We start from the raw sequence: 26798 nt of genomic DNA on the forward strand, positions 1-26798 counted from the left end.
TACCATGTTATTGTGTGCCACTCCAACTTTTTTCCTCTAATGCAGATCTTCTGCGGGCTGGTAGATGGTTTCGCAGGGTACCATGCAGCAGCTTATGACTAGATAAATATGGTCAATGCATGAGGGTGAGCCGGGTCAGCTGGTGGGCCTGCATGCCCACACCATTGTGTAACAGTACCATGCAATGCATCTGAACCCTGTCGCTGCTCACTTTGGACGGATGGCATGTACAAAGGACTGTCAGTAATGTGTCCTACAGAGAGCTAGCTGCTTGATTTGTGTGCAGCTAGGGCTAGTGGGTGTTGAGTAAACTAAGGTTCTGCTACATTGTTAGTGCATTTTGTGCAAACATGCTGCTTTGTGTTTGCACTGGTATACTTCCATTGCATGGACCAAATAATTTTTAATGGGTTGGGTTATGTAAGCATCTAGCTGTTCAAACTGAAAGGGTGTGGTTAAGTGCATTCAAAATGTGCAGTGGATGGGTAGCAAGGACATTACTGTTGAGTAGATCAATGGATACCAGGCACCTGTTGACTATGTAGGTGACTAAAATGCTATTGCTTTGGGTCTGTGCAGACACTACCTTTTTGGGAGGGCAGAAAGATACAGCCATTAAGGATTAGTGCAGCTATGGCTGGTAAGTAGTAACCTATGCTTGTGCGACAGGATAGATTAAGACTCAATAATGGCTTACACCAGAGTAGAACAGAGGACTGTACAAGTGTCCCATCTTCAGATACTTTCATAATCCTAAATCGGAATAATGGGTTTCTAATCGTTCGGGTACATTATAGTAATAACGACGTCATAAAGAAATAAATAAATAAACAATTCCAAGAGTTAACTCCATTATCATGCTATCCCAGTTGCGTTGCAACTGTGGAAACCATTTTTTTCATAAATCTAAAAAACTTTTAAATGCTTATAGAAATAACTTCACAAAATTGGAATATTTACAGGAAGTGGAACCCATGGAGGCATCAGTAGTAACGAAATAGCACCGTGCGCAAGGGCAAAAAGGAGTGACAGGCTCCGGTCTCATTGAGTGCGACGACAAGCAGTTGTTCACAGAAACAAATGGCACATGCTGCTGGCTCTGATGAAGGACTGTAACCCATGAGTAGCAACTTAAATAAGAGATAATCCAGTTTGTTACAACTCCAGTGAAGAAAGGGAACAACATTGTCCCCCTCCTACACGGGGTCTGAGGTGGTGGGCCACTGATGCTCCTCGAATACTAAAGTAATCAGATTACCAGAACCCTTGCCTTTTGTTCAGTTTGGTTTCACCACCATTTTGCATTACTAAATGAACTAAAAAGTTCCACGTTCATCCCTAATTTTTGTGAAGTTGGAGCTGGAGCCTATCCTCCTGTTCTTGGTTTATAAAAATGCAGTTCTTTCTTGAACAAGATTGCCTACAACCCTCCATGCTAATGCAGAAAAAGAGAACCTCACTCGTCGTTGAAGAACCGGCATCCTCATTCTCGATTAACCTAGAGTATGCCCCTGGTATCTGTCGCGAACAGTGAGTTAGACGGCCCCCCATGTTACTGGTAAATTGGTTCATCCTTCACTTTACTGGTGATTGTCATAATCCAACAACTTGCAGGTGAAAGTGAAAAGTAAACAAATGGTTTAACTCTTATTACCAGCAAACCAAGAGTTTGCACTTTCCTATCCGTGTGCAAAAAAATAAAAACTAGAAAGTGCGACAACTAGAGAGTGCCTTGTTACCGGTGTAAAGGGAAACCACTGGTGGCAAATCAAAACATGCAGACTTTATGCCTGAATACTGCTGAACGAGGAACTTGCACCCATTGTTGCTGGCTGCCGATTAGTCTCTACTCATTACAGCCAGCGAACAGTTTTAATCTTTCTCCTCCAGTGATTTATTTAGACCTCACTATCTCCCAACACCCAAGGTGTACTCTTCACCCAAACAAGCAAAACACTCCTGCGTTGCTTGCGCACAGTACCGCATGCCTAGGTTTTTGCAGGTTCCAACAGATAAGAATATCACTGGAATTTCTCCTGCACAACTGCCTGAGAAATGCAATCCTCTTTATCTTAAGAGAGAAACACACGGACTGGGTCTTGATTGTCTACAGTGTCCAGACCACTCGCTCGGAATGCAGATGTGTAGGGGTAAGCTGTTATTGCACTGCCGTCTTGTCAGTCTGTTCCAGAATTTGCTGCAAGAACGAGAAGTCTCCATTTCCATTCCTATTAAGAAGGGTTACCCTGAGGTTTTTTTATTTGACTGTATTTGCTCTTTAGTAGAGGTTCTTTAACAGAGTAGAACTCTGGTCTCTGTCCACACCCCTCTGGATTCTTGGGGCCATCCACTCTGGGACGTTTCGCTGCCTTGGCATCTTCAGCAGGGATGAACGCTTCCTGAGGTGCCACAGTGCTCACGGACTGTTGTTGAAGGTGGGTTGGCGGAGGGGAGGAAAGAAAGAAGATATATAGTTTACTTCGCTGAATTTGTTTAGTAACACAGTGTCTGGAGCTATTAAACTCATAAGTGTGTGTGTCCAAGAGCAAACACTTTTCTCCTACACTAAAGCTTAAAACACACCCCCTCTGATGCATTTCATACTATATAATGCTTTGAAAGACGTTTTTCTCCTTGTAAAATAACTGGTTGTATGACACTCCCCAAGGAACAAGTACTACCAACAAAGGGGCGCAGCTGTGAAAGCGGGATGCAGATACATGAAATAGTGGCCTAATGAACCTTTAGATGTGAATTCTTACTAAAAGAGACCAATCAAATGTGCACATCTCTGCTTTGGTATAACCAAGGGAAGCTCAATCACTAGGGGCCAGATGTACGACTAGCAATTTTGCGACTCGCAATTTGCGAGCCGCAAAATTGGCTGTACAACAGTGTGCTTAACACTGTTTGCGATTCAAAATGGGGTCGCAAATTGCGAGGCTCATGAATATCAATGAGCCTCTCGCAATTTGCAAGCCCATTGGGATTAGCAGGCCCTCCCAGGTATGGTGGCCTGCTGGGCTCAGCAGACAACCATATCTGGGACTGCTTTAAAATACAGCAGTGTTTTTTTAATGCAGCTCGTTTTCTTAAAGGCAAACGGGATGCATTTAAAAAAAAAAGAAAAAAAGAAATGAAACGTTTTTGTTTCATTTTTTAAGGGCAGGTAGTGGTCCCTGAGACCACTGCCTGCCCTTAAAAAATATTTTCACAAAGGGGGAAGGGGTTCCCTGGGAGACCACTTCCCATTTGCGGCTCCATTACCACCCTTTTGAAGAGGGTGGTAATTTACGAGTGTTTTGCGACCGCAGTTGCGGCCGCAAAACATTCGTACATGGGTTACAGAGTCGCTATTTGGAAGGGAATGCCCCTTCCAAATAGCCAGTCCCTAAACACTTTTTTGCGAGTCGCAATTAATTTGCGACTCGCAAAATTGTGTTCGTACATGGCCATTCCAATTTTAGCATGCGCAAACGGGTCACAAAACCCGTTTGCGCATGCTAAAATTGGTCGTACATCTGGCCCTAAAGTTACCTATCTGATGAGGAAATGGTGAACAGTGGAAAATGAGCTCTATCAATTTCAGTTCTGAAACGATGTATCCTTCCATAAGACTTCTTGATCTAAATCGTCACAAGCATTTTAATATATTTGTCTTTAGTAAGCTTAAGTCATTTTAACACATAAAGTTTACTTACTTGTAATCCTAATTCTTAATCATGAAAATCCTCACTGATTAATCTCTGCCTATTGGGAATCGCAGTACACTTAACAAGAACTTTTTTCCATCCTTCTTTCACATTTTCCTGAAGGCATATTTTCTTTTACAGGCAGCCAAAAAACCTTTAAAATATCACTGTAAAGGAAGCAAATCCTGAATCTTTTGAATATAGTTTTTATTAAATGAGTAGGTAGGCAGTACAACTTTACAGAGATGTACTTAAGAACCATCTCAACATATAGAACATCTGCTACCTTATCAAGGGATTTTTCCGGCTATTCAGAAACATTTAATAGAGTATTAAAACATGCCCATTTTTTAGAGTAAAATCGTCAAACCAGGAATGGAAAAGTGGATATTTTATTTATTTTATTTATTTTGTCAATTTGTAGGGCGCGACAGCTACCCAAGAAGGGTTTCCCGGCGCCTAGACGCAGCTAGAAAAGAAAAGGCAAAAGACGGGGGGGGATTTTGAGTGGTTACTGTTCATATAGCCAGGTCTTTACAAGCTTTCTGAAGCTAAGGTGGTTAACTTCCTTCCGAATGTTTGGAGGAAGAGAGTTCCATAAGGTCGGTCCAAGATAGGCAAAGGATCTGCCCCCTGATCTTGCACGTTTGAACCTAGGTATACAGAACCGTGCTGCTGTCTGGGACCGAAGGTTTCTCTTTGGTGTGTAGAGGCAGGCAAGGGATTGGAGGTATTTTGGGACTCCACCAGTTTTTATTTTGAACATATAGTTCAAAGCCTTGAAACGAACTCTGTTCTCAATCCTGAGCCAATGGAGGTCCCGGCGGTGGTTCGAGACTCCAGCGTTCCTGGGAATCTTGCATAGGAGTCTGACTGCGGCATTTTGTGCCACTTGCAGGCGTCCAATGACTGATTTATTTGCGCCTAAGTAAAGGATGTTGCCGTAGTCAAGCCTAGATGTAATAAGGGCATTGACTACGGTCTTCTGTGTTGACGAAGGCAACATCCACAGGATTTTCCTCAACCATCTGATTATGGTGAGGCACAATCCGGTAACTTTGCTGGCCTGCTTATCCATGGATAAGGTGTTGTCTAGTAAAAAGCCCAGATTACGAGCATGGGGTACCGGGGTAGGAAGGGTGCCCATCTGTTCTGGCCAGTGCGCGGGGTTCCAGAGTTCGTTGTCTTTTCCCAAAATCAGAATTTCCGTCTTGTCCCCGTTCAGTTTTAACTGGTTTGCTGTCATCCAGTTCAGTATTTTTAGTAGTCCTTCCTTGAGTAGCGACGGGGAGTGGGGACAAGAGTTAGACAGGGAAAAAATGATTTGGGTGTCATCGGCGTAGTTCATGAGCGTTAGCCCTAGCTTCTCAACAAGTTCTACTAATGGTTTTAGATAAATATTAAAAAACAGAGGGCTCAGGATGGACCCCTGTGGCACTCCATGAGCTGCAGGTAGAGAGTCTGACTCGGCCTGTGCTGATGCGATCTGAAAAGTTCTGTTTGCCAGAAAGGATTTAATCCATTCCAGAGCCTTTCCTCTTATGCCATTTGTGTGTAGTTCTCTAAGGAGCGTTTCGTGGGAGATGGTATCGAACGCCGCACTTAGATCCAATAGCACAAGTGCTACCGTTTGGCCTTGGTCAAGGAGTTGTCGGATATTTTCGGTGACACCTAACAGGGCGGTCTCCGTCGAGAAACCAGCCCTGAAACCAGATTGCGAAGGGTGGAGTAAACAGTTTTCTTCTGCAAAAGTGGCTAGCGTGGAATGTACGTGTCTCTCGAGGCACTTAGAGAAAGCAGGGAGCAGAGATATAGGCCTATAATTGGCCAGTATTTCTGGGTTTGCATTAGGCTTTTTCAAGAGGGGTGTCACCATAGCGTGCTTCCATAAGGCCGGGACAGTGGCGAGGTCGAAGGACAAATTTAAAATGTTGGCAATGATATTCAGGGACTGGTCATCCAATTGTTTTATAATTTTAATAGGGATGGGGTCCCTAGGGGAGCCAGACTTGACAGATTTAAGGATTCCTTTAAGATTCTCCAGTGAGAGATTCGGCCAGGATTCCAGCAGGTTTTTGTCAGCAGCAGTGGGTTGAAGTAGGCAGGGGTAAGAGGGAGGGGGTGGGTCAGCGTTAGATATTTTGGTGTTGATGTCTGAGATAATTTTGTCAATTTTCTCAGTAAAAAAGCAAGCTAATGCCTGACATTGTTGAGTGCTTAAAGGGGGTGCAGCGGCTGCAGTATTTGCGCCTGCCAATTCCTTAACTGTAGAGAAGAGGGTTTTGGGCATATTAGTTGCTTCGGTGATTGTTTTTGAGACGAAGGTAGCTCTTGCCTTTGTGCACGCTGTATGATATTTGTTTCTGGCTTCATGGTAGCATTTTTTTGCATAAGGGTCGTACTTTTTACGCCATTTTCTTTCTAATACTTTGCATCTTGACTTTTCAGTTTTGAGGCTATCGTTAAACCATGGAGCCGGGGGACGATGCCTACTCCTTTTGGTGTGAATAGAAGGCAGGCAGCTGTTGGCAGCATTTGTAAGCCAATTTTGCGTCTCAATTGCTGCGTGGTCCATGTTGGGGTTTAAGCTAGGAGGGTTATGTTTGAGTGCCGCATTTAAGGCACCTATGTCAACTGACTTCCAGTTCCTTCTATTTGTAGCAATAGTATTTTGTTTTACTCTAGGGGGGGGTGGAAAAGAGATGCTAAAGTTGATGAGGTGATGGTCGGACCATCCAGAAGGGACGGTGGCAATGTACGTGAGTTCACTGACGTTCGTTATTATGGGGTCCAACAGGTGGCCAGCAATATGGGTAGGGCCGGAGTTGATAATAGATAAGTTCATTACAGCTAGATCTTCCAGAAAATTATAGCATGATGGGATGGTGGGATCTTCCAGGTGTAAGTTAAGATCACCTAGCAGAGAGAAGTTGCTAGATGACATATAATAGGGGGTAATATGATTAGCGAAGTTTGATACCCATTGAGAGGGGTTACCTGGTGGACGATAGATTAGAAGGCCTGACATAGTGAAATTGGGGTTTAAGGTTATTTTAAAAAGACCCGCTTCACAATCTGGAATTAGACCGGATTCCAGGGTGCATTTGTGTTCTCTGTTGAAAATGATGGCAATCCCACCCCCAACCTGTTTTTCCCTGTCGAGTCTGACAATGGCATAATTGTCAGGGAGGGCAATAGCAACATCTGGGCCAGCGCTGTCATGTAGCCAGGTCTCGGTTAGGAAGATAGCACTGGGGCTTTCTTCAGTGAGAAGATTAAAAATTTCATGCTTGTGCTTGGGCAGTGATCTGCAGTTAGTACTATAAAATACGTATGTTGGCTGTACATTATAACGTAGGATTTTACATTTCCTGCTTCTCCTAGGTGGGTCGGAGTAAGGTTTATGGACGTCAGTGGATAGTTTGCACTCCGAGCAAACATGGGTTCCAACTATGTGTAGGTTGGGTAGTGAGCAGTTCGGATTAGGGGTAGGGCGCAGTGCTCTCAGAGCAGAGGACGTTCTTACCAATCTGGGTGGTGCAGTTGGGGGGAGAGCCTCGGCCTCGTGCCTCGTCCTGGCACGGACGGGCACAGACGGGCTAGTCTTTGGCGTGTCTTCGGTGTGCTGAGGGTGTGCCCGCTGCGCTCGACCGCTGCGCTGTCGGGTAGTGAGCATAGTTATGGGAGGAGAGAGGAGTGGGCGTGGCTAGCGAGGGGGGCGTGGCCTCGTGTCACGTGATACAGCGACGCTAGCTGTTACACAGGAGAAAAGATCGAGTTTTAAAAGCAGTTACAGAGTGTGCAAATAGGCAATTTTTAAAACACAGTAGAGGTTACGTTGCAGTCTAGTAGCCCCGGCTTCCGCCTCAGGGCTCTAGCTGGTCAGCACTGGCTTCTGGCAGGCACAGCGCTTAAGAGCTTCCTGGAGTGGGCGTGGCTAGCGAGGGGGGCGTGGCCTCGTGTCACGTGATACAGCGACGCTAGCTGTTACACAGGAGAAAAGATCGAGTTTTAAAAGCAGTTACAGAGTGTGCAAATAGGCAATTTTTAAAACACAGTAGAGGTTACGTTGCAGTCTAGTAGCCCCGGCTTCCGCCTCAGGGCTCTAGCTGGTCAGCACTGGCTTCTGGCAGGCACAGCGCTTAAGAGCTTCCTGGAGTGGGCGTGGCTAGCGAGGGGGGCGTGGCCTCGTGTCACGTGATACAGCGACGCTAGCTGTTACACAGGAGAAAAAATCGAGTTTTAAAAGCAGTTACAGAGTGTGCAAATAGGCAATTTTTAAAACACAGTAGAGGTTACGTTGCAGTCTAGTAGCCCCGGCTTCCGCCTCAGGGCTCTAGCTGGTCAGCACTGGCTTCTGGCAGGCACAGCGCTTAAGAGCTTCCTGGAGTGGGCGTGGCTAGCGAGGGGGGCGTGGCCTCGTGTCACGTGATACAGCGACGCTAGCTGTTACACAGGAGAAAAGATCGAGTTTTAAAAGCAGTTACAGAGTGTGCAAATAGGCAATTTTTAAAACACAGTAGAGGTTACGTTGCAGTCTAGTAGCCCCGGCTTCCGCCTCAGGGCTCTAGCTGGTCAGCACTGGCTTCTGGCAGGCACAGCGCTTAAGAGCTTCCTGGAGTGGGCGTGGCTAGCGAGGGGGGCGTGGCCTCGTGTCACGTGATACAGCGACGCTAGCTGTTACACAGGAGAAAAAATCGAGTTTTAAAAGCAGTTACAGAGTGTGCAAATAGGCAATTTTTAAAACACAGTAGAGGTTACGTTGCAGTCTAGTAGCCCCGGCTTCCGCCTCAGGGCTCTAGCTGGTCAGCACTGGCTTCTGGCAGGCACAGCGCTTAAGAGCTTCCTGGAGTGGGCGTGGCTAGCGAGGGGGGCGTGGCCTCGTGTCACGTGATACAGCGACGCTAGCTGTTACACAGGAGAAAAGATCGAGTTTTAAAAGCAGTTACAGAGTGTGCAAATAGGCAATTTTTAAAACACAGTAGAGGTTACGTTGCAGTCTAGTAGCCCCGGCTTCCGCCTCAGGGCTCTAGCTGGTCAGCACTGGCTTCTGGCAGGCACAGCGCTTAAGAGCTTCCTGGAGTGGGCGTGGCTAGCGAGGGGGGCGTGGCCTCGTGTCACGTGATACAGCGACGCTAGCTGTTACACAGGAGAAAAAATCGAGTTTTAAAAGCAGTTACAGAGTGTGCAAATAGGCAATTTTTAAAACACAGTAGAGGTTACGTTGCAGTCTAGTAGCCCCGGCTTCCGCCTCAGGGCTCTAGCTGGTCAGCACTGGCTTCTGGCAGGCACAGCGCTTAAGAGCTTCCTGGAGTGGGCGTGGCTAGCGAGGGGGGCGTGGCCTCGTGTCACGTGATACAGCGACGCTAGCTGTTACACAGGAGAAAAGATCGAGTTTTAAAAGCAGTTACAGAGTGTGCAAATAGGCAATTTTTAAAACACAGTAGAGGTTACGTTGCAGTCTAGTAGCCCCGGCTTCCGCCTCAGGGCTCTAGCTGGTCAGCACTGGCTTCTGGCAGGCACAGCGCTTAAGAGCTTCCTGGAGTGGGCGTGGCTAGCGAGGGGGGCGTGGCCTCGTGTCACGTGATACAGCGACGCTAGCTGTTACACAGGAGAAAAAATCGAGTTTTAAAAGCAGTTACAGAGTGTGCAAATAGGCAATTTTTAAAACACAGTAGAGGTTACGTTGCAGTCTAGTAGCCCCGGCTTCCGCCTCAGGGCTCTAGCTGGTCAGCACTGGCTTCTGGCAGGCACAGCGCTTAAGAGCTTCCTGGAGTGGGCGTGGCTAGCGAGGGGGGCGTGGCCTCGTGTCACGTGATACAGCGACGCTAGCTGTTACACAGGAGAAAAAATCGAGTTTTAAAAGCAGTTACAGAGTGTGCAAATAGGCAATTTTTAAAACACAGTAGAGGTTACGTTGCAGTCTAGTAGCCCCGGCTTCCGCCTCAGGGCTCTAGCTGGTCAGCACTGGCTTCTGGCAGGCACAGCGCTTAAGAGCTTCCTGGAGTGGGCGTGGCTAGCGAGGGGGGCGTGGCCTCGTGTCACGTGATACAGCGACGCTAGCTGTTACACAGGAGAAAAGATCGAGTTTTAAAAGCAGTTACAGAGTGTGCAAATAGGCAATTTTTAAAACACAGTAGAGGTTACGTTGCAGTCTAGTAGCCCCGGCTTCCGCCTCAGGGCTCTAGCTGGTCAGCACTGGCTTCTGGCAGGCACAGCGCTTAAGAGCTTCCTGGAGTGGGCGTGGCTAGCGAGGGGGGCGTGGCCTCGTGTCACGTGATACAGCGACGCTAGCTGTTACACAGGAGAAAAAATCGAGTTTTAAAAGCAGTTACAGAGTGTGCAAATAGGCAATTTTTAAAACACAGTAGAGGTTACGTTGCAGTCTAGTAGCCCCGGCTTCCGCCTCAGGGCTCTAGCTGGTCAGCACTGGCTTCTGGCAGGCACAGCGCTTAAGAGCTTCCTGGAGTGGGCGTGGCTAGCGAGGGGGGCGTGGCCTCGTGTCACGTGATACAGCGACGCTAGCTGTTACACAGGAGAAAAAATCGAGTTTTAAAAGCAGTTACAGAGTGTGCAAATAGGCAATTTTTAAAACACAGTAGAGGTTACGTTGCAGTCTAGTAGCCCCGGCTTCCGCCTCAGGGCTCTAGCTGGTCAGCACTGGCTTCTGGCAGGCACAGCGCTTAAGAGCTTCCTGGAGTGGGCGTGGCTAGCGAGGGGGGCGTGGCCTCGTGTCACGTGATACAGCGACGCTAGCTGTTACACAGGAGAAAAAATCGAGTTTTAAAAGCAGTTACAGAGTGTGCAAATAGGCAATTTTTAAAACACAGTAGAGGTTACGTTGCAGTCTAGTAGCCCCGGCTTCCGCCTCAGGGCTCTAGCTGGTCAGCACTGGCTTCTGGCAGGCACAGCGCTTAAGAGCTTCCTGGAGTGGGCGTGGCTAGCGAGGGGGGCGTGGCCTCGTGTCACGTGATACAGCGACGCTAGCTGTTACACAGGAGAAAAAATCGAGTTTTAAAAGCAGTTACAGAGTGTGCAAATAGGCAATTTTTAAAACACAGTAGAGGTTACGTTGCAGTCTAGTAGCCCCGGCTTCCGCCTCAGGGCTCTAGCTGGTCAGCACTGGCTTCTGGCAGGCACAGCGCTTAAGAGCTTCCTGGAGTGGGCGTGGCTAGCGAGGGGGGCGTGGCCTCGTGTCACGTGATACAGCGACGCTAGCTGTTACACAGGAGAAAAGATCGAGTTTTAAAAGCAGTTACAGAGTGTGCAAATAGGCAATTTTTAAAACACAGTAGAGGTTACGTTGCAGTCTAGTAGCCCCGGCTTCCGCCTCAGGGCTCTAGCTGGTCAGCACTGGCTTCTGGCAGGCACAGCGCTTAAGAGCTTCCTGGAGTGGGCGTGGCTAGCGAGGGGGGCGTGGCCTCGTGTCACGTGATACAGCGACGCTAGCTGTTACACAGGAGAAAAAATCGAGTTTTAAAAGCAGTTACAGAGTGTGCAAATAGGCAATTTTTAAAACACAGTAGAGGTTACGTTGCAGTCTAGTAGCCCCGGCTTCCGCCTCAGGGCTCTAGCTGGTCAGCACTGGCTTCTGGCAGGCACAGCGCTTAAGAGCTTCCTGGAGTGGGCGTGGCTAGCGAGGGGGGCGTGGCCTCGTGTCACGTGATACAGCGACGCTAGCTGTTACACAGGAGAAAAGATCGAGTTTTAAAAGCAGTTACAGAGTGTGCAAATAGGCAATTTTTAAAACACAGTAGAGGTTACGTTGCAGTCTAGTAGCCCCGGCTTCCGCCTCAGGGCTCTAGCTGGTCAGCACTGGCTTCTAGCAGGCACAGCGCTTAAGAGCTTCCTGGAGTGGGCGTGGCTAGCGAGGGGGGCGTGGCCTCGTGTCACGTGATACAGCGACGCTAGCTGTTACACAGGAGAAAAGATCGAGTTTTAAAAGCAGTTACAGAGTGTGCAAATAGGCAATTTTTAAAACACAGTAGAGGTTACGTTGCAGTCTAGTAGCCCCGGCTTCCGCCTCAGGGCTCTAGCTGGTCAGCACTGGCTTCTGGCAGGCACAGCGCTTAAGAGCTTCCTGGAGTGGGCGTGGCTAGCGAGGGGGGCGTGGCCTCGTGTCACGTGATACAGCGACGCTAGCTGTTACACAGGAGAAAAGATCGAGTTTTAAAAGCAGTTACAGAGTGTGCAAATAGGCAATTTTTAAAACACAGTAGAGGTTACGTTGCAGTCTAGTAGCCCCGGCTTCCGCCTCAGGGCTCTAGCTGGTCAGCACTGGCTTCTGGCAGGCACAGCGCTTAAGAGCTTCCTGGAGTGGGCGTGGCTAGCGAGGGGGGCGTGGCCTCGTGTCACGTGATACAGCGACGCTAGCTGTTACACAGGAGAAAAGATCGAGTTTTAAAAGCAGTTACAGAGTGTGCAAATAGGCAATTTTTAAAACACAGTAGAGGTTACGTTGCAGTCTAGTAGCCCCGGCTTCCGCCTCAGGGCTCTAGCTGGATAGTGATGTTAAATTTCAGCTGTGCAGAGGCTTTGCCCACTTGAGCAGTGGTACTGGAATTGGAATCTTGTAAATGTGCAAACTGAGCTCCAGGTAGCTTCTATGGAAGGAGTCATTAACTTTGCTGAGAGGGATTTGTTGTCCTTTTCTCCCAAGAAATCATACTGGATACAATTTGTATGGATGCCACCATTACCATAGAGCTGGAACAATATTTTGAAAATATTTATTTAGATTTAAGTCACCTTGATTCTTCTCCGCAGTACGAGAAAGGCCTTTTCACACTCTGGGGATAAACACTGCAAAACCCCAAAAATCTTTCAGCTTCCCGGGACCTAGAGCAACATCACCCCCCACCCCCTTTCCCCTCTCCGTGGCAATTAAGATGTAATTTGGATTCTCCAGTATTAGGGTGCCTTTCATAGATCCACATGCCTGAATCATTCCCCGTCGTCGGAGTGGGAGTACCACGGTACATAAAAAAGCAATAATTATGCATATAATAACCAAAAAACCTTGGTAACATAAAACCAGGAAGTAAAGTAGCCCTAAGCTACGAGAAAAAACTTCCACACTTATGACTATCATAGTCATTATGTATAGTCCAAACTGCAGCCAATCAGGCGACAGCACCCACCAGAATGTTCTCCTCAGAGGCTCAGGCTCTCAGATTTTCTACCGCACGTCGTGTGAAGGGAGTCTCCCTGAGCTCTGCTCAGTTCTTCACAATTTTTTCTGGATTTTTGCTTCTCTTCAGAATGTCATCTTCTAAGAGATCTCTCTTTAGGCCTTGTGAATCTTGTGGGAAGCTCTGGCTATTTTCAGAAGACCCCCACAAGAAGTGCATTTACTGCCTTTATCCGGATCATGAGGTGAGTGATTGTAAAATCTGCAGGACCTTCCCTCAGAAGACCCTCAGAGATAGAGAAGGGCGCCTACTTCTGTGGCTACAGAAGATTAAAGACCAGGATAACCCCTTATCTGAGGTGGGAAGTTTGGCCTCTGGTTCATCTATATCCTCTAGGAAGAGGATGGCTGAGGAAGATTTATCATCTCCTGGGGCTAAGGTGTCGAGAAAAGTTCAGCCCGCTAAGGGTTCTAGCTTGCCTTCTTCTTCTTCAAAAAAGGCTTCTCCACCTTCAAAGTCTAAGCCTGTTACGCTCCAAGAAAGACTGGAAAGTCTATAGCGTCAAAAAGACTTCCTGAGACAGATTTCCCTCAGCAAAAATCTCCGTCGTCGACGGCTCCTCCGTCGATGATCATCATCGTTGACGCTACTTCTACGTCGACGGTTACCTTCTCGTCGCCGAGACCCAAGATGATCATGTCATCAGCTTCATCTCCGTCGATGCTGATCTCTGTTGCTGTTCGACCCATCTCGTCTACGAAGGAGATTTCATCTATCGTCAGCGGTCCGTCGACGGCGAAAGTTAAGAAGACCTTGTCGACTATCGCTTCGTCGACGAAAACTTCCTCGTCGACGGCCACCTCGTCGTCGAAGACTGCCTCGTCGACGAAGACTGCCTCGTCGTCGACGGCCACATCGTCGACGAAGATTGCCTCCTCGTCGACGACCTCCTCGTCGACGAAAACAGCTGCCTCGTTGACAATAACTTTCCTGACGCCAGCCCCATCGGCGACGATATCGTCGACGGACTATTCGTCGACGCCTCTTTTGTCTTCCTGCACAGACTTGCAAGTTTGGTCTGCAACATCAACTACTGCCTCCTCTACCCTGCCTACAACGGCGGCTTCTTTGCTACAAAGACGTGTCTCCTCATTGGAAGCTCTCTCCCCATTGAAGTTGCCTGAGCAATTACTGGATTCTGAGGAGGAAGAAGAGGAATCCGGAGAGGATGACAGATTCCGCACTGCTAGAAGTCCATCGGAATTGTTCATAAAGTATCAAGACGACGACCAGGAGGAAGAACCTTTCCCAGAGTCTGAAGCTCAAGCTCCTGTCACGGTTCCCACAGCGCAAATGCCTTTGGCCTTGCTTAATAATTTACAATATATTTTGGAAGATTATTATTGTCGTTTTCCTCCTTCTGAATCGGCGGAGTCTATTCCATCCACGCCCATGCCAAGGGTTCCTGTATCTTCTTTAGTATCTCCTAGACCACCTTCTCCAGTACCATCTCATCTTTCCCATGATGCTAATACCACGGACGATGACAGAGAAGAGGGAGAAGTGGATGATAGGTCTGTTCTTTCGGAGTGGGACGAATACCAAATTCAAACTCCATCACCGTCAGCTCCATCTCCCGTTGACTCTCCTCCAGTATATATCGGAGGTTTTCATCTCCTTATGGAGAGGGCGACAAAAAGGTTTCTCATACCAATGGAGACAAAGAAAGAGGATTGCTTTCTCTATGATTTTAAAGATCAACCACAAAGGCAAATGAGGACAATTCCCATCATAGACTTCATCTGGAATTAAGGGTTGAAGATCATGGCAACACCAAATTCTCTTCCTGCAGTCTTGCATCGATTAGACAAAAAATATAAGGCACCAAGCAACTCACCTGCATGCCTCATAGGTCAGCCAAAAGCTGACTCTGTCATCGTGCAAGCGGCGCAGAGATGGGCCAGAAACCCCTCTTCACCTAGAACGGCTCCGCCAGACAGGGATGGCAGACGGCTGGATTAGATTAGGAAGAAGGTTTCCACTATGGCTGCGACGACTGTCCGTGCTGCAAATTCCCTAGCCATATTAGGGAGATATGACTGGCAGATGTGGTCAGACATCTCCCCCTACATTAACATGCTGCCAGAACCTTCCAAGTCCGAGGCATTGGAGATCTTACAGGAAGGAGAGTGTACCTCTGCGGAAATCATTGACGCAGCCGTGCATGTTGCATCCACAGGATTCAGACAGCTAGTGGGTGCAGCAGTACTAAGGAGACCAGGTTGGCTGAAATCTACATCTTTTCGCCAAGAGGTCCAAACCAAAATTATTGACATGCCGTTTGATGGGGAGTCACTATTTGGCGAACATGTCGATGAGGCCCTTCAGGCTATTAAAAAAGACACGGAGACGGCGCGATCTCTTGGTAGCCTTCAATTTCGCAAGTCGTCCTTTCGAGGTACTAAAGGACGTGGATTCTTCTCCAATAGGGGAGGTTACAATCAACAAATGTCAAATAAAACCTCTCAAGGTAATCAAAGATATCAGCCCTACAGGCAGCAGTCATACAGACAGCGAGGTAACTCCTACTCGCAATCAAGAAGGAAGCCCTCCTATCGTGGACGGGATTCAAATAAAAAACAATGAGATCCGCCACCATTTCTGCCGTTTCCCCAGTCAAAAGTTGGAGGAAGAATATCCCACTTCTACTCTAACTGGTCCGCAATTACAACAGACAAGTGGGTTCATGAATGAGTTCATAAAGATTCCCCAAAACTCTCCTCCCAAATGACCACCTCCTGCTCATCTCAAGGAGCTTTTCCCCCAAATAAATCTGATGATTCGGAAAGGAGCAATCGAAAAGGTCCCTCCTTTACAAAGAGGAACAGGATTTTATTAAAGATTTTTCCTGATACTAAAAAAGTCGGGAGAATGGCGCCCCATTCTCGACCTTCGCGCTCTCAACAAATACCTGAAAAAGTTATCTTTCTGAATGTTAACACTTCAAGAAATCCTTCAACTGCTTTCGGCGGGGGATCACATGGCCACCCTCGACCTCCAAGACGCTTGTTTTCATGTGCCAATCCTACCCAGACACAGAAAATGTTTACGGTTCAGAGTGGCTGGCAGGAGCTTTCAATTCAGAGTCCTTCCATTTGGTCTACGATCAGCACCCCGTGTGTTTACGAAGGTCCTAGCACCGGTGACCGCACACCTTCGTCTGCAAGGAATTCACATTTTCCCATACTTGGATGACTGCCTTATCAAGGCGAATTCTTTTCAAACCACAAACGCACATGTTCAGAGATGTCTGTCACTGTTCCAATCTCTGGGTCTCTCCATAAACTTCGAAAAATCTCATCTGATTCCATCACAGAGAAAGACCTTTCTGGGAGCCACATTGGACACCCAGCTGACTCAGGCCTTCGTCTCAAAAAAAAGACAACTCAAGATCTGCAAACTAGCTCACTTATTGCTATCAAAAGAGTGCGTTTCAGTCCGTTTGTACAAGTCTTTCCTAGGGATGATTTCTTCCTGCATCCCTTTGATACCGAACTGCCATTTCAGAATGAGACCATTGCAAGAAAAACTCAACCTTTAATGGTTGCAGATTTTGGGGTCTTTCGACGATATCGTTCGCATCACTCCTCGGATGCGAGAAGCCTTCATTTGGTGGACTCAAATAAAGAACGTAAGGGAAGGATGTGCATTCCTGGTCGAACTGCCGGATTTCACTATAACCACAGATGCTTCCCTCGAGGGATGGGGAGCGCACCTTCAAGGGATGAAGGTCAACGACAAGTGGAGCTTCCAAAAAAAGAAGTGGAATATCAACCTTCTGGAGTTGCGAGCCATTTTCTTGGCCCTGAAGTAATTTCGAACCGTCATTTGGGGAGCCTCAGTACTAATTCAAACAGACCATACTACAAGTATGCATTACTTGAACAAGCAGGGAGGGACAAAGTCAGCCCTACTATCTCAACAAGCTCAAGAGATCTGAGACTGGGCGATTCGTCACAAGATCAGCCTTTCAGCTAGTCATGTTCCAGGAGTCTCCAATGTTGTAGCGGATTCCCTCAGCAGGTCAACAATATCCAATCACGAGTGGGAGCTACATCAACCAACTTTAAACTGAGTCTTTCGAGAGTGGGGCCACCCTGATCTAGACCTGTTTGCGACCAGCCAGAACCGCAAATGCAAATTCTTTGCAAGTTGGGTTCCCCACAACGACTCATGCGGGAATGCGTTTTCGATGAATTGGTCGCAGATATATGCCTACGCCTTTCCTTTGATTCTGTTGGTTCCACGAGTTCTCCGCAAGATCAAGAAACAACCTTGCCACGTGATACTCATTGCTCCCAGATGGCCTCGCCAATACTGGTTCACCGAACTTCTCCTCCTTTCGGAATGCGATCCCATTGAGTTTCAACCAATACCGAACCTTCTGTCCATCCATAACGGACGGATCTGTCACCCCGACCCAGTATCTTTGAGATTAGCGGCATGGCTCCTCAACACCTTGAATTCGCACACCTAAATTTTCCTGCGGACTGCCAGGAAGTTTTAGCTAATGCTCAAGCGCCTGCTACTATTAAAACATACAAGCTAAAATGGAAGAGATTTTGCATATGGTGTCAATCTGTCAATATACACCCGATTCATGCAAAACCAGAACAAATTTTACCGTTCTTTCTTCACTTGGCAAGATCGGGCCTCTCCCATTCTACTTTGAAAGTGTTCTTGGCGGCGATTTCAAGGTTTCGGCAGGATGGATCTAATTCTCTTTATTCAAATAGTCATTCAGCAATTCTTCAAGGGATTGTTTTGGATGTTTCCCCCTATTCGGCGTCCACCTCCATCCTGGCATCTTAATGTAGTGCTTACACAACTTATGCGGCACCCCTTCGAATATTCATAAAGTGGACTTAAAGTTCCTTTCTTGGAAAGTCAGTGATATTCAAGCTTTCACTATTAATCCATCTTTTCTTCAATTTACCTCAAGATCAGTAGTGCTACGCACCAATCCCAGCTTAATGCCAGAAGTACCTGCAGACTTCCACCTTAATGAACCAATAATTTTAAAGACATTCTTCCCAAATCCGCTGACAGCTGCGGAAAGGGCCTTGCATTCCCTTGACATCAGAAGATGTCTCAAGTTCTATTTACAACGGACTGCAACAATCCGTAAATCAGACCAACTGTTTGTGGCCTATGGTAGATTACATCAAGGACATTCTGTTTCCAAACCAAGCATAGCTCGTTGAATTTCTGCTGCAATTTGTCTATGCCATCAACAGGCGGGAAGACCTTTGCAGGCATCCCCAAGAGCACATTCTACGAGAGCAATTTCTTCATCTACCGCTGTCTTTGCCGGTGTGCCTCTTCATCAAATATGCAGAGCGGCAACTTGGTCCAACAGACACACTTTCACAAAGCACTAAGCGATGCAGATGCGTCAGTGGGACAAGCTGTTCTTCGCAATCTTTTCAAATAAGGTGAGCCTCTGTTCTCCCTCCTCTACTATGCTCTTTTTTATAAGACGCTTATTACATACTGTTTCTATGTCTTGAAATTGTTTTGCATATGTTGAACACAAATGTAGTTATGTAGGATTATGACAAATTTGGTACTTCATTGCATGATATGTGTATATATATATGCACAGTGTTTACACAGTGTGTGTATATATATGTGTATATATATATATATATATATATATAATCAACTGGCGGTCGCCAGTAGATAGTTATAGTTAGGACCGTGTTTCCATAGGAAATCTGAAAATTCTATTTTGAATAACTTTGGCGCCGGTTGACGAATCCTCGCAAATTTTTCAAAATAGGTGGAGCGCTCCGCTCTGCTCCTACCCTGAAAGTCTCGGGGTGATTAGTCAAGCGGGGGCCGAGAAAAAAGGGGGGTCCCAAAACGCGTTTTCCCCATGCATTTTTCCATAGGGACCTTTAGTCCAAGGTACAGCCCGAACGGCTGAACAGAATTACTTGAAGTTTGGCAGAGAGGTAGTCCTCAGGTCAGGGATGTGCCTTTTGAATATCTGGTGTCAATCTGTTCAGTAGTTCCTGAGAAAATTTCAGTTAAAAGTACATATATATCTATAAGCGCGCACCGTGCGCGCACGGTGACGTGCGCAATTCTGATTGGTTGTTAGATGTCAGTAAACATTCGAATCGGTCGAAATCAGGAAGTGGTGGCCGCCATTTTGTCTCTCGCAGTCTGAGGCAGTGAAAAACAAAGGTGGAGAACGTGAAAAGGGGGCAGGGTGGACAGTTCCTGACCCCCTAGCCTTTGTCAGGGGGTCACTGAAGGACCCCCAAGGGTGAAAAAAACATTAATTTTTTTGACGAAAATGCGCGGGGTGCGCGCACGGCACGCACAACGCTTCGTGGGCGCACGGGGCGCGAAGCTCAGTGCGCGCACGGTGCGCGCACGGTGAAAAACCTGAAAAAAAAATATATTAATAAATACCTAAGTTAGCATTTAAAAAAACGTACAAATTCACTTAAAAAACCATAGGTTTCACACACGTTATAGTTAGGAATTAGCATTTAAAAAACCTTGCAAATTCACTTAAAAAACCATAGGTTTCACACGTTATAGTTAGCTGGACATTTCCCTCGTAAAAAACCAATGAAATTTCCCCGTTATAGTTAGTGCAGGCAACTATAACTCACGCGACCGCAATCCTCTGCTGATGACGTCAGATATTACGTCACTGATTACATATGTGTCTTTCTGAAAAATAAATATTTGTAATATATGTATAGCTAAAGATTAATGGAAGAAGACATGGGTAAATAGGTGTCTAAATACAGTGATGTAATATCTGACGTCATCAGCAGAGGATTGCGGTTGCGTGAGTTATAGTTGCCTGCACTAACTATAACGGGGGAATTTCATTGTTTTTTTTACGATGGAAATGTCCAGCTAACTATAACGTGTGAAACCTATGGTTTTTTAAGTGATATATGTATATTTACTATGGTACAAAGGGCGTCTTATGAGCATTATGTTCTGTACTGCTATCTACTCTGATTCAGGCATGTGAATATATGAAAGACACCCTAATACTGGAGAAGAACATTAGTTACTTACCTGTAATCTGTGGTTCTCCAGTATTGGTGTCTTTCATAGATTCACATGCAACCCGCCCTCCTCCCCTCAGAGGCTGGTTTAGGCTATTATACTTTGGTTCACTCCTGTGCGAGAAAATCCGAGAGCCTGAGCCTCTAAGGAGAACATTCTGGTGGGTGCTGTCGCCTGATTGGCTGCAGTTTGGACTATACATAATGACTATGATAGTCATAAGTGTGGAAGTTTTTTCTTGTAGCTTAGGGCTACTTTACTTCCTGGTTTTATGTTACCAAGGTTTTTTGGTTATTACATGCATAATTATTGCTTTTTTATGTACCGTGGGACTCCCACTCCGACGGGGAATGATTCAGGCATGTGAATCTATGAAAGACACCAATACTGGAGAGCCACAGATTACAGGTAAGTAATATTGTTCTTCTTCTGGGCGTAGCTTTGCCATTTTGGCTGTCAGTGATGGAGTAAATCCTACTTTTCAGAACAGAGAAATCTACAAACCCTGGGTATTTCTAAAACCTAAAGCCCCAGGCGAACCCAGGGTTATGTGGCTTGCGTGGATCCCACTACATTTTCTTTCCTAGAATGCAATGCAGACATCTAGGTTTGACTACAATCACATATTTTCTGGAAAACTGAGAAACCACAAAATCCTACCACTTAAAATGTCGACGTTTCTGCTAAAAACAGTGCTGCAACAGTAACAGATCAAACCAGGGATCACACAAAGACGGCACTGACATCCTATGGTCACTGTTATCATTCGTTCCTCTCAAGGGCAATATACCTTGTCACACAAGTGAGGTTCCTTTACCTGAAACCTCCTCATTTTCTCTCTGGGCTCCTGGTGACCTGAGCATTTTCTGTCCTCTGAGTTACCCTTGTGCAGGTCCTTCCAGTCAGCTGGACATTGTGCAGGTGTTCGAGAGAATCTGGTTATTCCTCATGGCAGGTGCAGTTCAGAACCATTGTAGGTTGGGTAAGTCATAGCAGCTAGTAACTGAAGCCTTTCCAGACTTAGCCCAGTTTCCTTTGAGGGCTGCAAACCAGGAGACATTTTTGCTTACACTGGTCTGTATTAATACCCAGATTGCATGTTATCATATTGGACTTTACCAGTTATTGAATTTGCTCTGCCTGACATTATATTAAATACAGAGCGTTGTGTCACATTTTGGAGTACTGTAATTTGAGAGCCTTTCTCCCAAGAAGGGGGTGTGATAACTGCTCCCCTTGACTCCCTGCACCTGGTGGACACATTGTTTTACTGTTTGAAGGTGATAGTGGCATGTGCGTTGTTCTTGAAGTGCCTCAGCCGTTGTATGTAAATAATTCATTGGGTCAACAGACCTGAGGTTGCAGCAGGACTTTGTTGCACTCTGTAAATGTACAGATTCAAGACTTTGCTTCTTTTAAGAATGTTTTTGGAGATACAAATTAAAGAGAAACAGTTTAGGAAAGTGCCCCTTTTTAACATGGTCACCCCCACTTTTTGCCTGGTATGCAATGCAGTTTTGACTGGAAGTGCACTGGGTTCCTGCTATCCAGCCCCCCCCCCCCCCCGCCATGCCTGATCTCTTTCCCTAAACTGTACAATTGTTCCATCAATTGGCAATACCCTTGGCCCCCCTCTAAGTCCCCAGTAAATGGTAGCCCTGCTACCTGGTGCATGGCTACCAAAGAGGGTCCCTAAGGGCTGCAGCATGTATTGTGCCACCCTAAAGGAACCCTCACCTAACTCATGCAATCTGCCATTGCAGGCTGTGTTTCTTGGTGCAGACAAAAGTGAAAACAGGGCATGGCACACATCCCTGTGTGCTATGCCTGCAGACACTGCATGCAGTATATGCAAGTCACCCCTAGAGCAGGCCTTACAGCCCTAAGTCAGGGTGGACTATACTGCATGTGTGAACATATCTGCACGAACAGATATGCCCCTGTGTTGGTCAGTTCAATCACTGCCAGTACAAATGACCCGGGAAGCCATTTTAAGTACAGGTGCTAGACACTGGTGAAAAAAAGCTCCCCAGCTACATGATGGCTTCACTGAAACCAAATAAGTTTTGTATCTTTATCATCTTTATTTTGGTTCTTATGAACTAACATAAAAAGTACACACTGCTTAAAAACATGAAATGTTAAAAATATTCCACTGTAGTGCATGTAGACTATGAAGATATGAAGATAAACATAGCACAATTATAACCATCCAATGCCAAATACATTAAGCTGGAAATGGGCTCAAGCCTGACACAACTAGTGATATACTAAGCCCAACCGAGGTCAACCTTAATCAGACAATTCCCAGTATGACAAAAACCTCAGAAGGAGTCCTAGGGAATGGGCTCGGATTGGGTCCGCTACGCCGGCCGGGAAGTCAATAAGAGGGAGCAACTGAAACCGAGTGCAAGTGAGGGGGAAGTGGAATTGCAAAGGCCCCACCTAAAACTATTAAAGCTCCCCACTCTTTTAGTTGGTGTGAACCATGTTGGGCCTGGGTAATTTGCAGAAGAATAGAGAATACATCTTCTAATGGCTGTCTTGGGAAAAGCATTTCCAAGTAGCTTTAGGTACACCAGGTAACCTGTCTAAAGTTAAAATGGATAATACAGTAAAAAGGTTTAAACAACGGGAACACAGCCATTACGTGTTAATTCCTCCCCACTTTTCTTGCTCTAATATACCGTATGGAGGTTAAGGAACTTGAGATCCAATAGACAATGCAGCTCCTGGTATCTGTCTTACATGCTCTCAGGGCGTTTTGCCTATTATCAAGCTCGAGAAAGCAAAAGAGAGGAATAATCCAGTGAGCACGCTGTTTTCGATAAGCATCACAGAAAAACAATATGTTCTTTCAGTCTCCACAGCCTGGCACCCCATAAGACACAGGCTAGTGGAATTGGCATTGCTGCTGCTGTGAAAGAGGCTGTAGAATATATCCCTAACCTAAATTTGATAAAAAGAGACCTTCATGATGACACGTTAACATAATTCAGAAAATCTTTGAATTGGTGACTACTTTTGAAGGACAGGAACGGGTCTGTAATGCTACCTGAAGAAGTAGCAGACATTTTAGAGCAAAGAAGTTATTTACCTTCGGTAACGATATATCTGTAAGAAACATAGGTTAGTTATAGATTCCTTACCTTAGGATTACCCCCAGGCGTCAGACTGGATCCAGAAAGTTTTTTCGTCAGCAGTACCCCTCCGTGTCGGAAGGCGGCGTCGGTCGACTACGCTTCTGTCGTCAGTGTCGTGGTCCCCTGGATGACGTCTCGGTAGCTACATAGACGCCGCCCTTGCGTGCTGACGTCCGTTCCGTACACGACCTTCCACGCCAGAAGCACAGAGCCGTGCAAGACACTCACCACTGGTGCACAAAACTAGGGCCCTGAAAGGATGTCCTTAACCCTAGAAGTCAGTTCGCAGAACGGGGAGGTTGGGTGGGGCGGTTAGGAATCTATAACTAACCTATGTTTCTTACAGATGTATCGTTACCGAAGGTAAGTAACTTGTTCATCTGAAAGAAATAGTTAGTTATAGATTCCTTACCTTAGAATAGATATCCCAGCAATACCAACCCCAGAGGTGGGTCTGCGAACTAAGTTCACAACAGAAAGTCCTGGAGAACAGAACGGCCAAAGAAGCCGTCTCTTCGGACTTGGCTGTCCTGGCAGTAGTGTTTGGTAAACGTGTGCAGCGATGCCCACGGGGCTGCCTGACAGATGTCATTAAGGGGACTCCTCGTCCCAAAGCAGTGGTAGCTGCCGTCACCCTGGTGGAATGGGCGCGCAGTTACACTGGAGGCTCTTCCTTCGCCAAAGAATAGCAGGCTTTAATGCACAGAACGACCCCCCGGGAGATGTTCTGTGTGCCCACATACCCAACAAAGAGCTGGCCGTCCACCCGGAATTGCTTTGTACGATCCAGATAGAAGGAAAGCGCACGTTTTGGATCCAGACGGTGGAACCTCTCTTCCTCTTTTGAAGGATGCAGAGGTGGAAAGAAGGTGGGCAAAGTGAAGGTTTCGCCAATGTGGAAAGAAGTAACCACCTTGGGAAGAAAGGAAGGTCTAGTTCCAAGGACGACCTTGTCGGAATGGACAGCCAGAAAGGGAGGCTTGGAACAAAGAGCTTGTAGCTCACTCACCCTGCGTGCAGAGGTGATGGCCACCAGAAAGGCAGTTTTCAAAGTCAGACGCCTGAGAGGACAGTTATGCAGCGGCTCAAAGGTAGCGCACATAAGCTAGGTAAGCATCAAGTTCAAGTCCCACTGGGGCATTTCAAAGGGAACAGGAGGAAAAAGATGAGTAATGCCCTTAAGGAATCTGTTTACAACAGGGGACTTGAAAAGAGAAGGCTGATCAGGAAGGCCGCAATGGCCGATAGGTAGCCCTTAAGAGTGCCCAGAGCAGAGCCCTGCTGGGCCAAAGAAAGGAGGAACAAACGAATCTCAGAAAGGGGATCCACAGCCTTTGCTGTGCACCATGACACAAATTTTTACATCTGCAGGCATATACCGTCTTAGTGGAGGGACACCTGGCTGCAAAGATAACATTGCAGATTTCGTGAGGCAGGTCAAACGACGTCAACTGCCGCTGCTTAATCTCAATGCAAGGAGGTGGAGGCTGGACAGGTTCGGGTGGAGGACCTTTCCCTGCTATTGCGACTGACGATCCTCCCGAAGAGCCCGTCTGATCGGAGGATTGATGGCCATGTTGAGCAGCTCGAGATACCAGACTCTTCGTGCCCAATCAAGACCAACAAGAATGACTTGGGTCTGGTTACGCTTGATCTTCTTCAGCACTCTGGGCAGATGTGATATAGACGGAAAGACATATAGAAGACCGCAACTCCACTTGCAACAAAATCGTCGCCTATCGAGTGCCGCCTTGGAAATTCCAACGCGCAGAACTGCTGACATTACGTGTTCTCTTCGGTGGCGAATAGATCTAACCAAGGCTCTGTCCACTGCTGAAAGACCTTGCACCACCTCTGAGTGAAGACGCCATTCATGAGCCATTATACACCTGCGGCTGAGTTGGTCCGCCCTGGCGTTCAGGGAACCTGCCAGGTGTTGAACCACCAGGGATATGCCCTGATATTCCAGCCATGTCCAAAGGCGGAGGGCCTCCTGACATAGGGTCCATGACTAATTGTTTTAGCTCCAGAAGGTTGATGTGGAGTCCGGACTCCGCTGGAGACCAGAGGCCTCTGATCTCCGCCTCCCTCATGTGGCCGCCCCATCCCAAAAGTGACGCAACGGTCACCACTGTGAAACTCTGGGGAGGGTGGCGGGGCTCCGGGTGAATTGGACCAAGTCTTGTCTGTTTCCCTCGGGCCCAGATGGGTTGATTCGCCAGGGGCATGTCCCGTGGGAATCCCGGTGTTTGCCTTACTTGGGGACCAGGATTTATCACGATCCCGCTGATTTGTTATAGGGCAACGTGGGGCGAGCAGTAAGAGGGGCGAAAACCTGCTTTGAGTTCTGGGGTACTCTCCCATTGTCGGTGGCCGGCAGGGTCGCCTTAGTGAAAATGGTCATTTTGCCCAGACTTCTTTATTACTTTGGGACTCTTCCAGTCTGGATTCCGGGAAAGCTCTTTGCCCAACTGACCACTTTGATCACGGGGTTCATCTGGGGTGCGGGGAGGCGGAGGGTAGCGCTGCTTACTCTACAGCGACCCAGGAGTGAGGGAGGCCTTGCGTTGCCGGACCTGGAGTCCTATTACCATGCTGCGCAGCTCCAGTGGTTCACAAAGTGGGTGGCGGGTCACATCAGGCGTCCGGAAGAACAAAGAGGGGCGGATCCGAGCTGGTCCCAATTATCTTGTGTGCTGCTCCGGGTGCCGGTGAGAGACGCCTCACTGCCTCCGGACTTGAGGGTGGTTCGACAGTGCTGGTCACGGTTGGCTAGGAGGGCGCGTGTGATCATTCCTTACGCGCCCGAGATCCCTCTGCGAATGTGTGAGGCGCTACCCCACGGGGGAGACTGGAGCCGGTTATTGGCCTGGGAGGAGGCGGGAGTTATGACATTGGGAGACTTATATGAGGATGGTAATCTGCTCCCTTTTGACGACTTTAGGGAGCGGCATGATCTCCCGCGGGGGGACTTCCTATTACATGCAGCCTTGACTGCGGCCGTCAGGAAGCACTGGCGGAAGGGGATGGTATAGCCGGACACCTCTCTTGCCTGTCAGTATGTAGTGATGGCGACAGGTATCTTTAAGGCGGTGACTTGTCTCTATAGGCGGATTACTGGAGATATGCGGCAACCCCTGGCTGCCCTGCGCGTCAAGTGGGAAGCAGACCTGGGAGCGCCTATTGCGGACAAAAACTGGGAGGAAATCATGAAGCGCCCTTGGAAGTGTACACGAAATGCACGCTTCCAGCTTATTCAGTTTTATGTTTTTCATAGGGCATACCTTACCCCTCGCAAGATAGCTGAGTACTTTGGGGGGCCAGATGCTTGCCCCCGATGTGGTCATGGTGGGGCGACTTTTCTTCACATGTTCTGGGACTGTCCGCAGGTGACAGGGTTTTGGGAGGAAGTGGCGACGTTACTCCTGACGGTGAGAGAGAGGGATTTGGAGGTGGGCCCGGGGGTCTGTTTGCTACATGGATTTCCGCATACTGCAAAGACTAAGGTCACCAGTAGGTTTATTGACCTGGGGCTGGTCCTGGCCAAGCGGGAGATTACTTCCCATTGGAAGGCGCGGCAGGGACCTAATTTCTTACGGTGGACTAGGGAAATGGAGAAATGGGCGGGAAGTGAGGGGACTTATAGATTATGTCTGGCTCGACGTAGTGAAAATGAAAGATCGCACGAATGGGCCCGGGCATGGTTAGCACTCCTGGACTTGTTCAAACGC

General features: G+C 47.4%; 1 protein-coding gene across 2 annotated transcripts in view; it reads right to left on the minus strand.

Annotated features, from left to right (window-relative positions):
- Positions 1-2225: 2225 nt before the first annotated feature.
- Positions 2226-26798, minus strand: part of KDM4B (lysine demethylase 4B) — a 350269-nt gene continuing 325696 nt past the window's right edge. For both annotated transcript variants that reach the window (XM_085637671.1, XM_085637670.1), the window contains exon 24: positions 2226-2423. In XM_085637671.1, the coding sequence (XP_085493797.1) occupies positions 2232-2423 (192 nt within the window). In that variant the 3' untranslated portion in view covers positions 2226-2231. The remainder of the gene's footprint in view (positions 2424-26798) is intronic.

The sequence above is a fragment of the Triturus cristatus genome, chromosome 12, assembly GCF_964204655.1.
Source record: "Triturus cristatus chromosome 12, aTriCri1.1, whole genome shotgun sequence".
Lineage (NCBI taxonomy): Eukaryota > Metazoa > Chordata > Amphibia > Caudata > Salamandridae > Triturus > Triturus cristatus.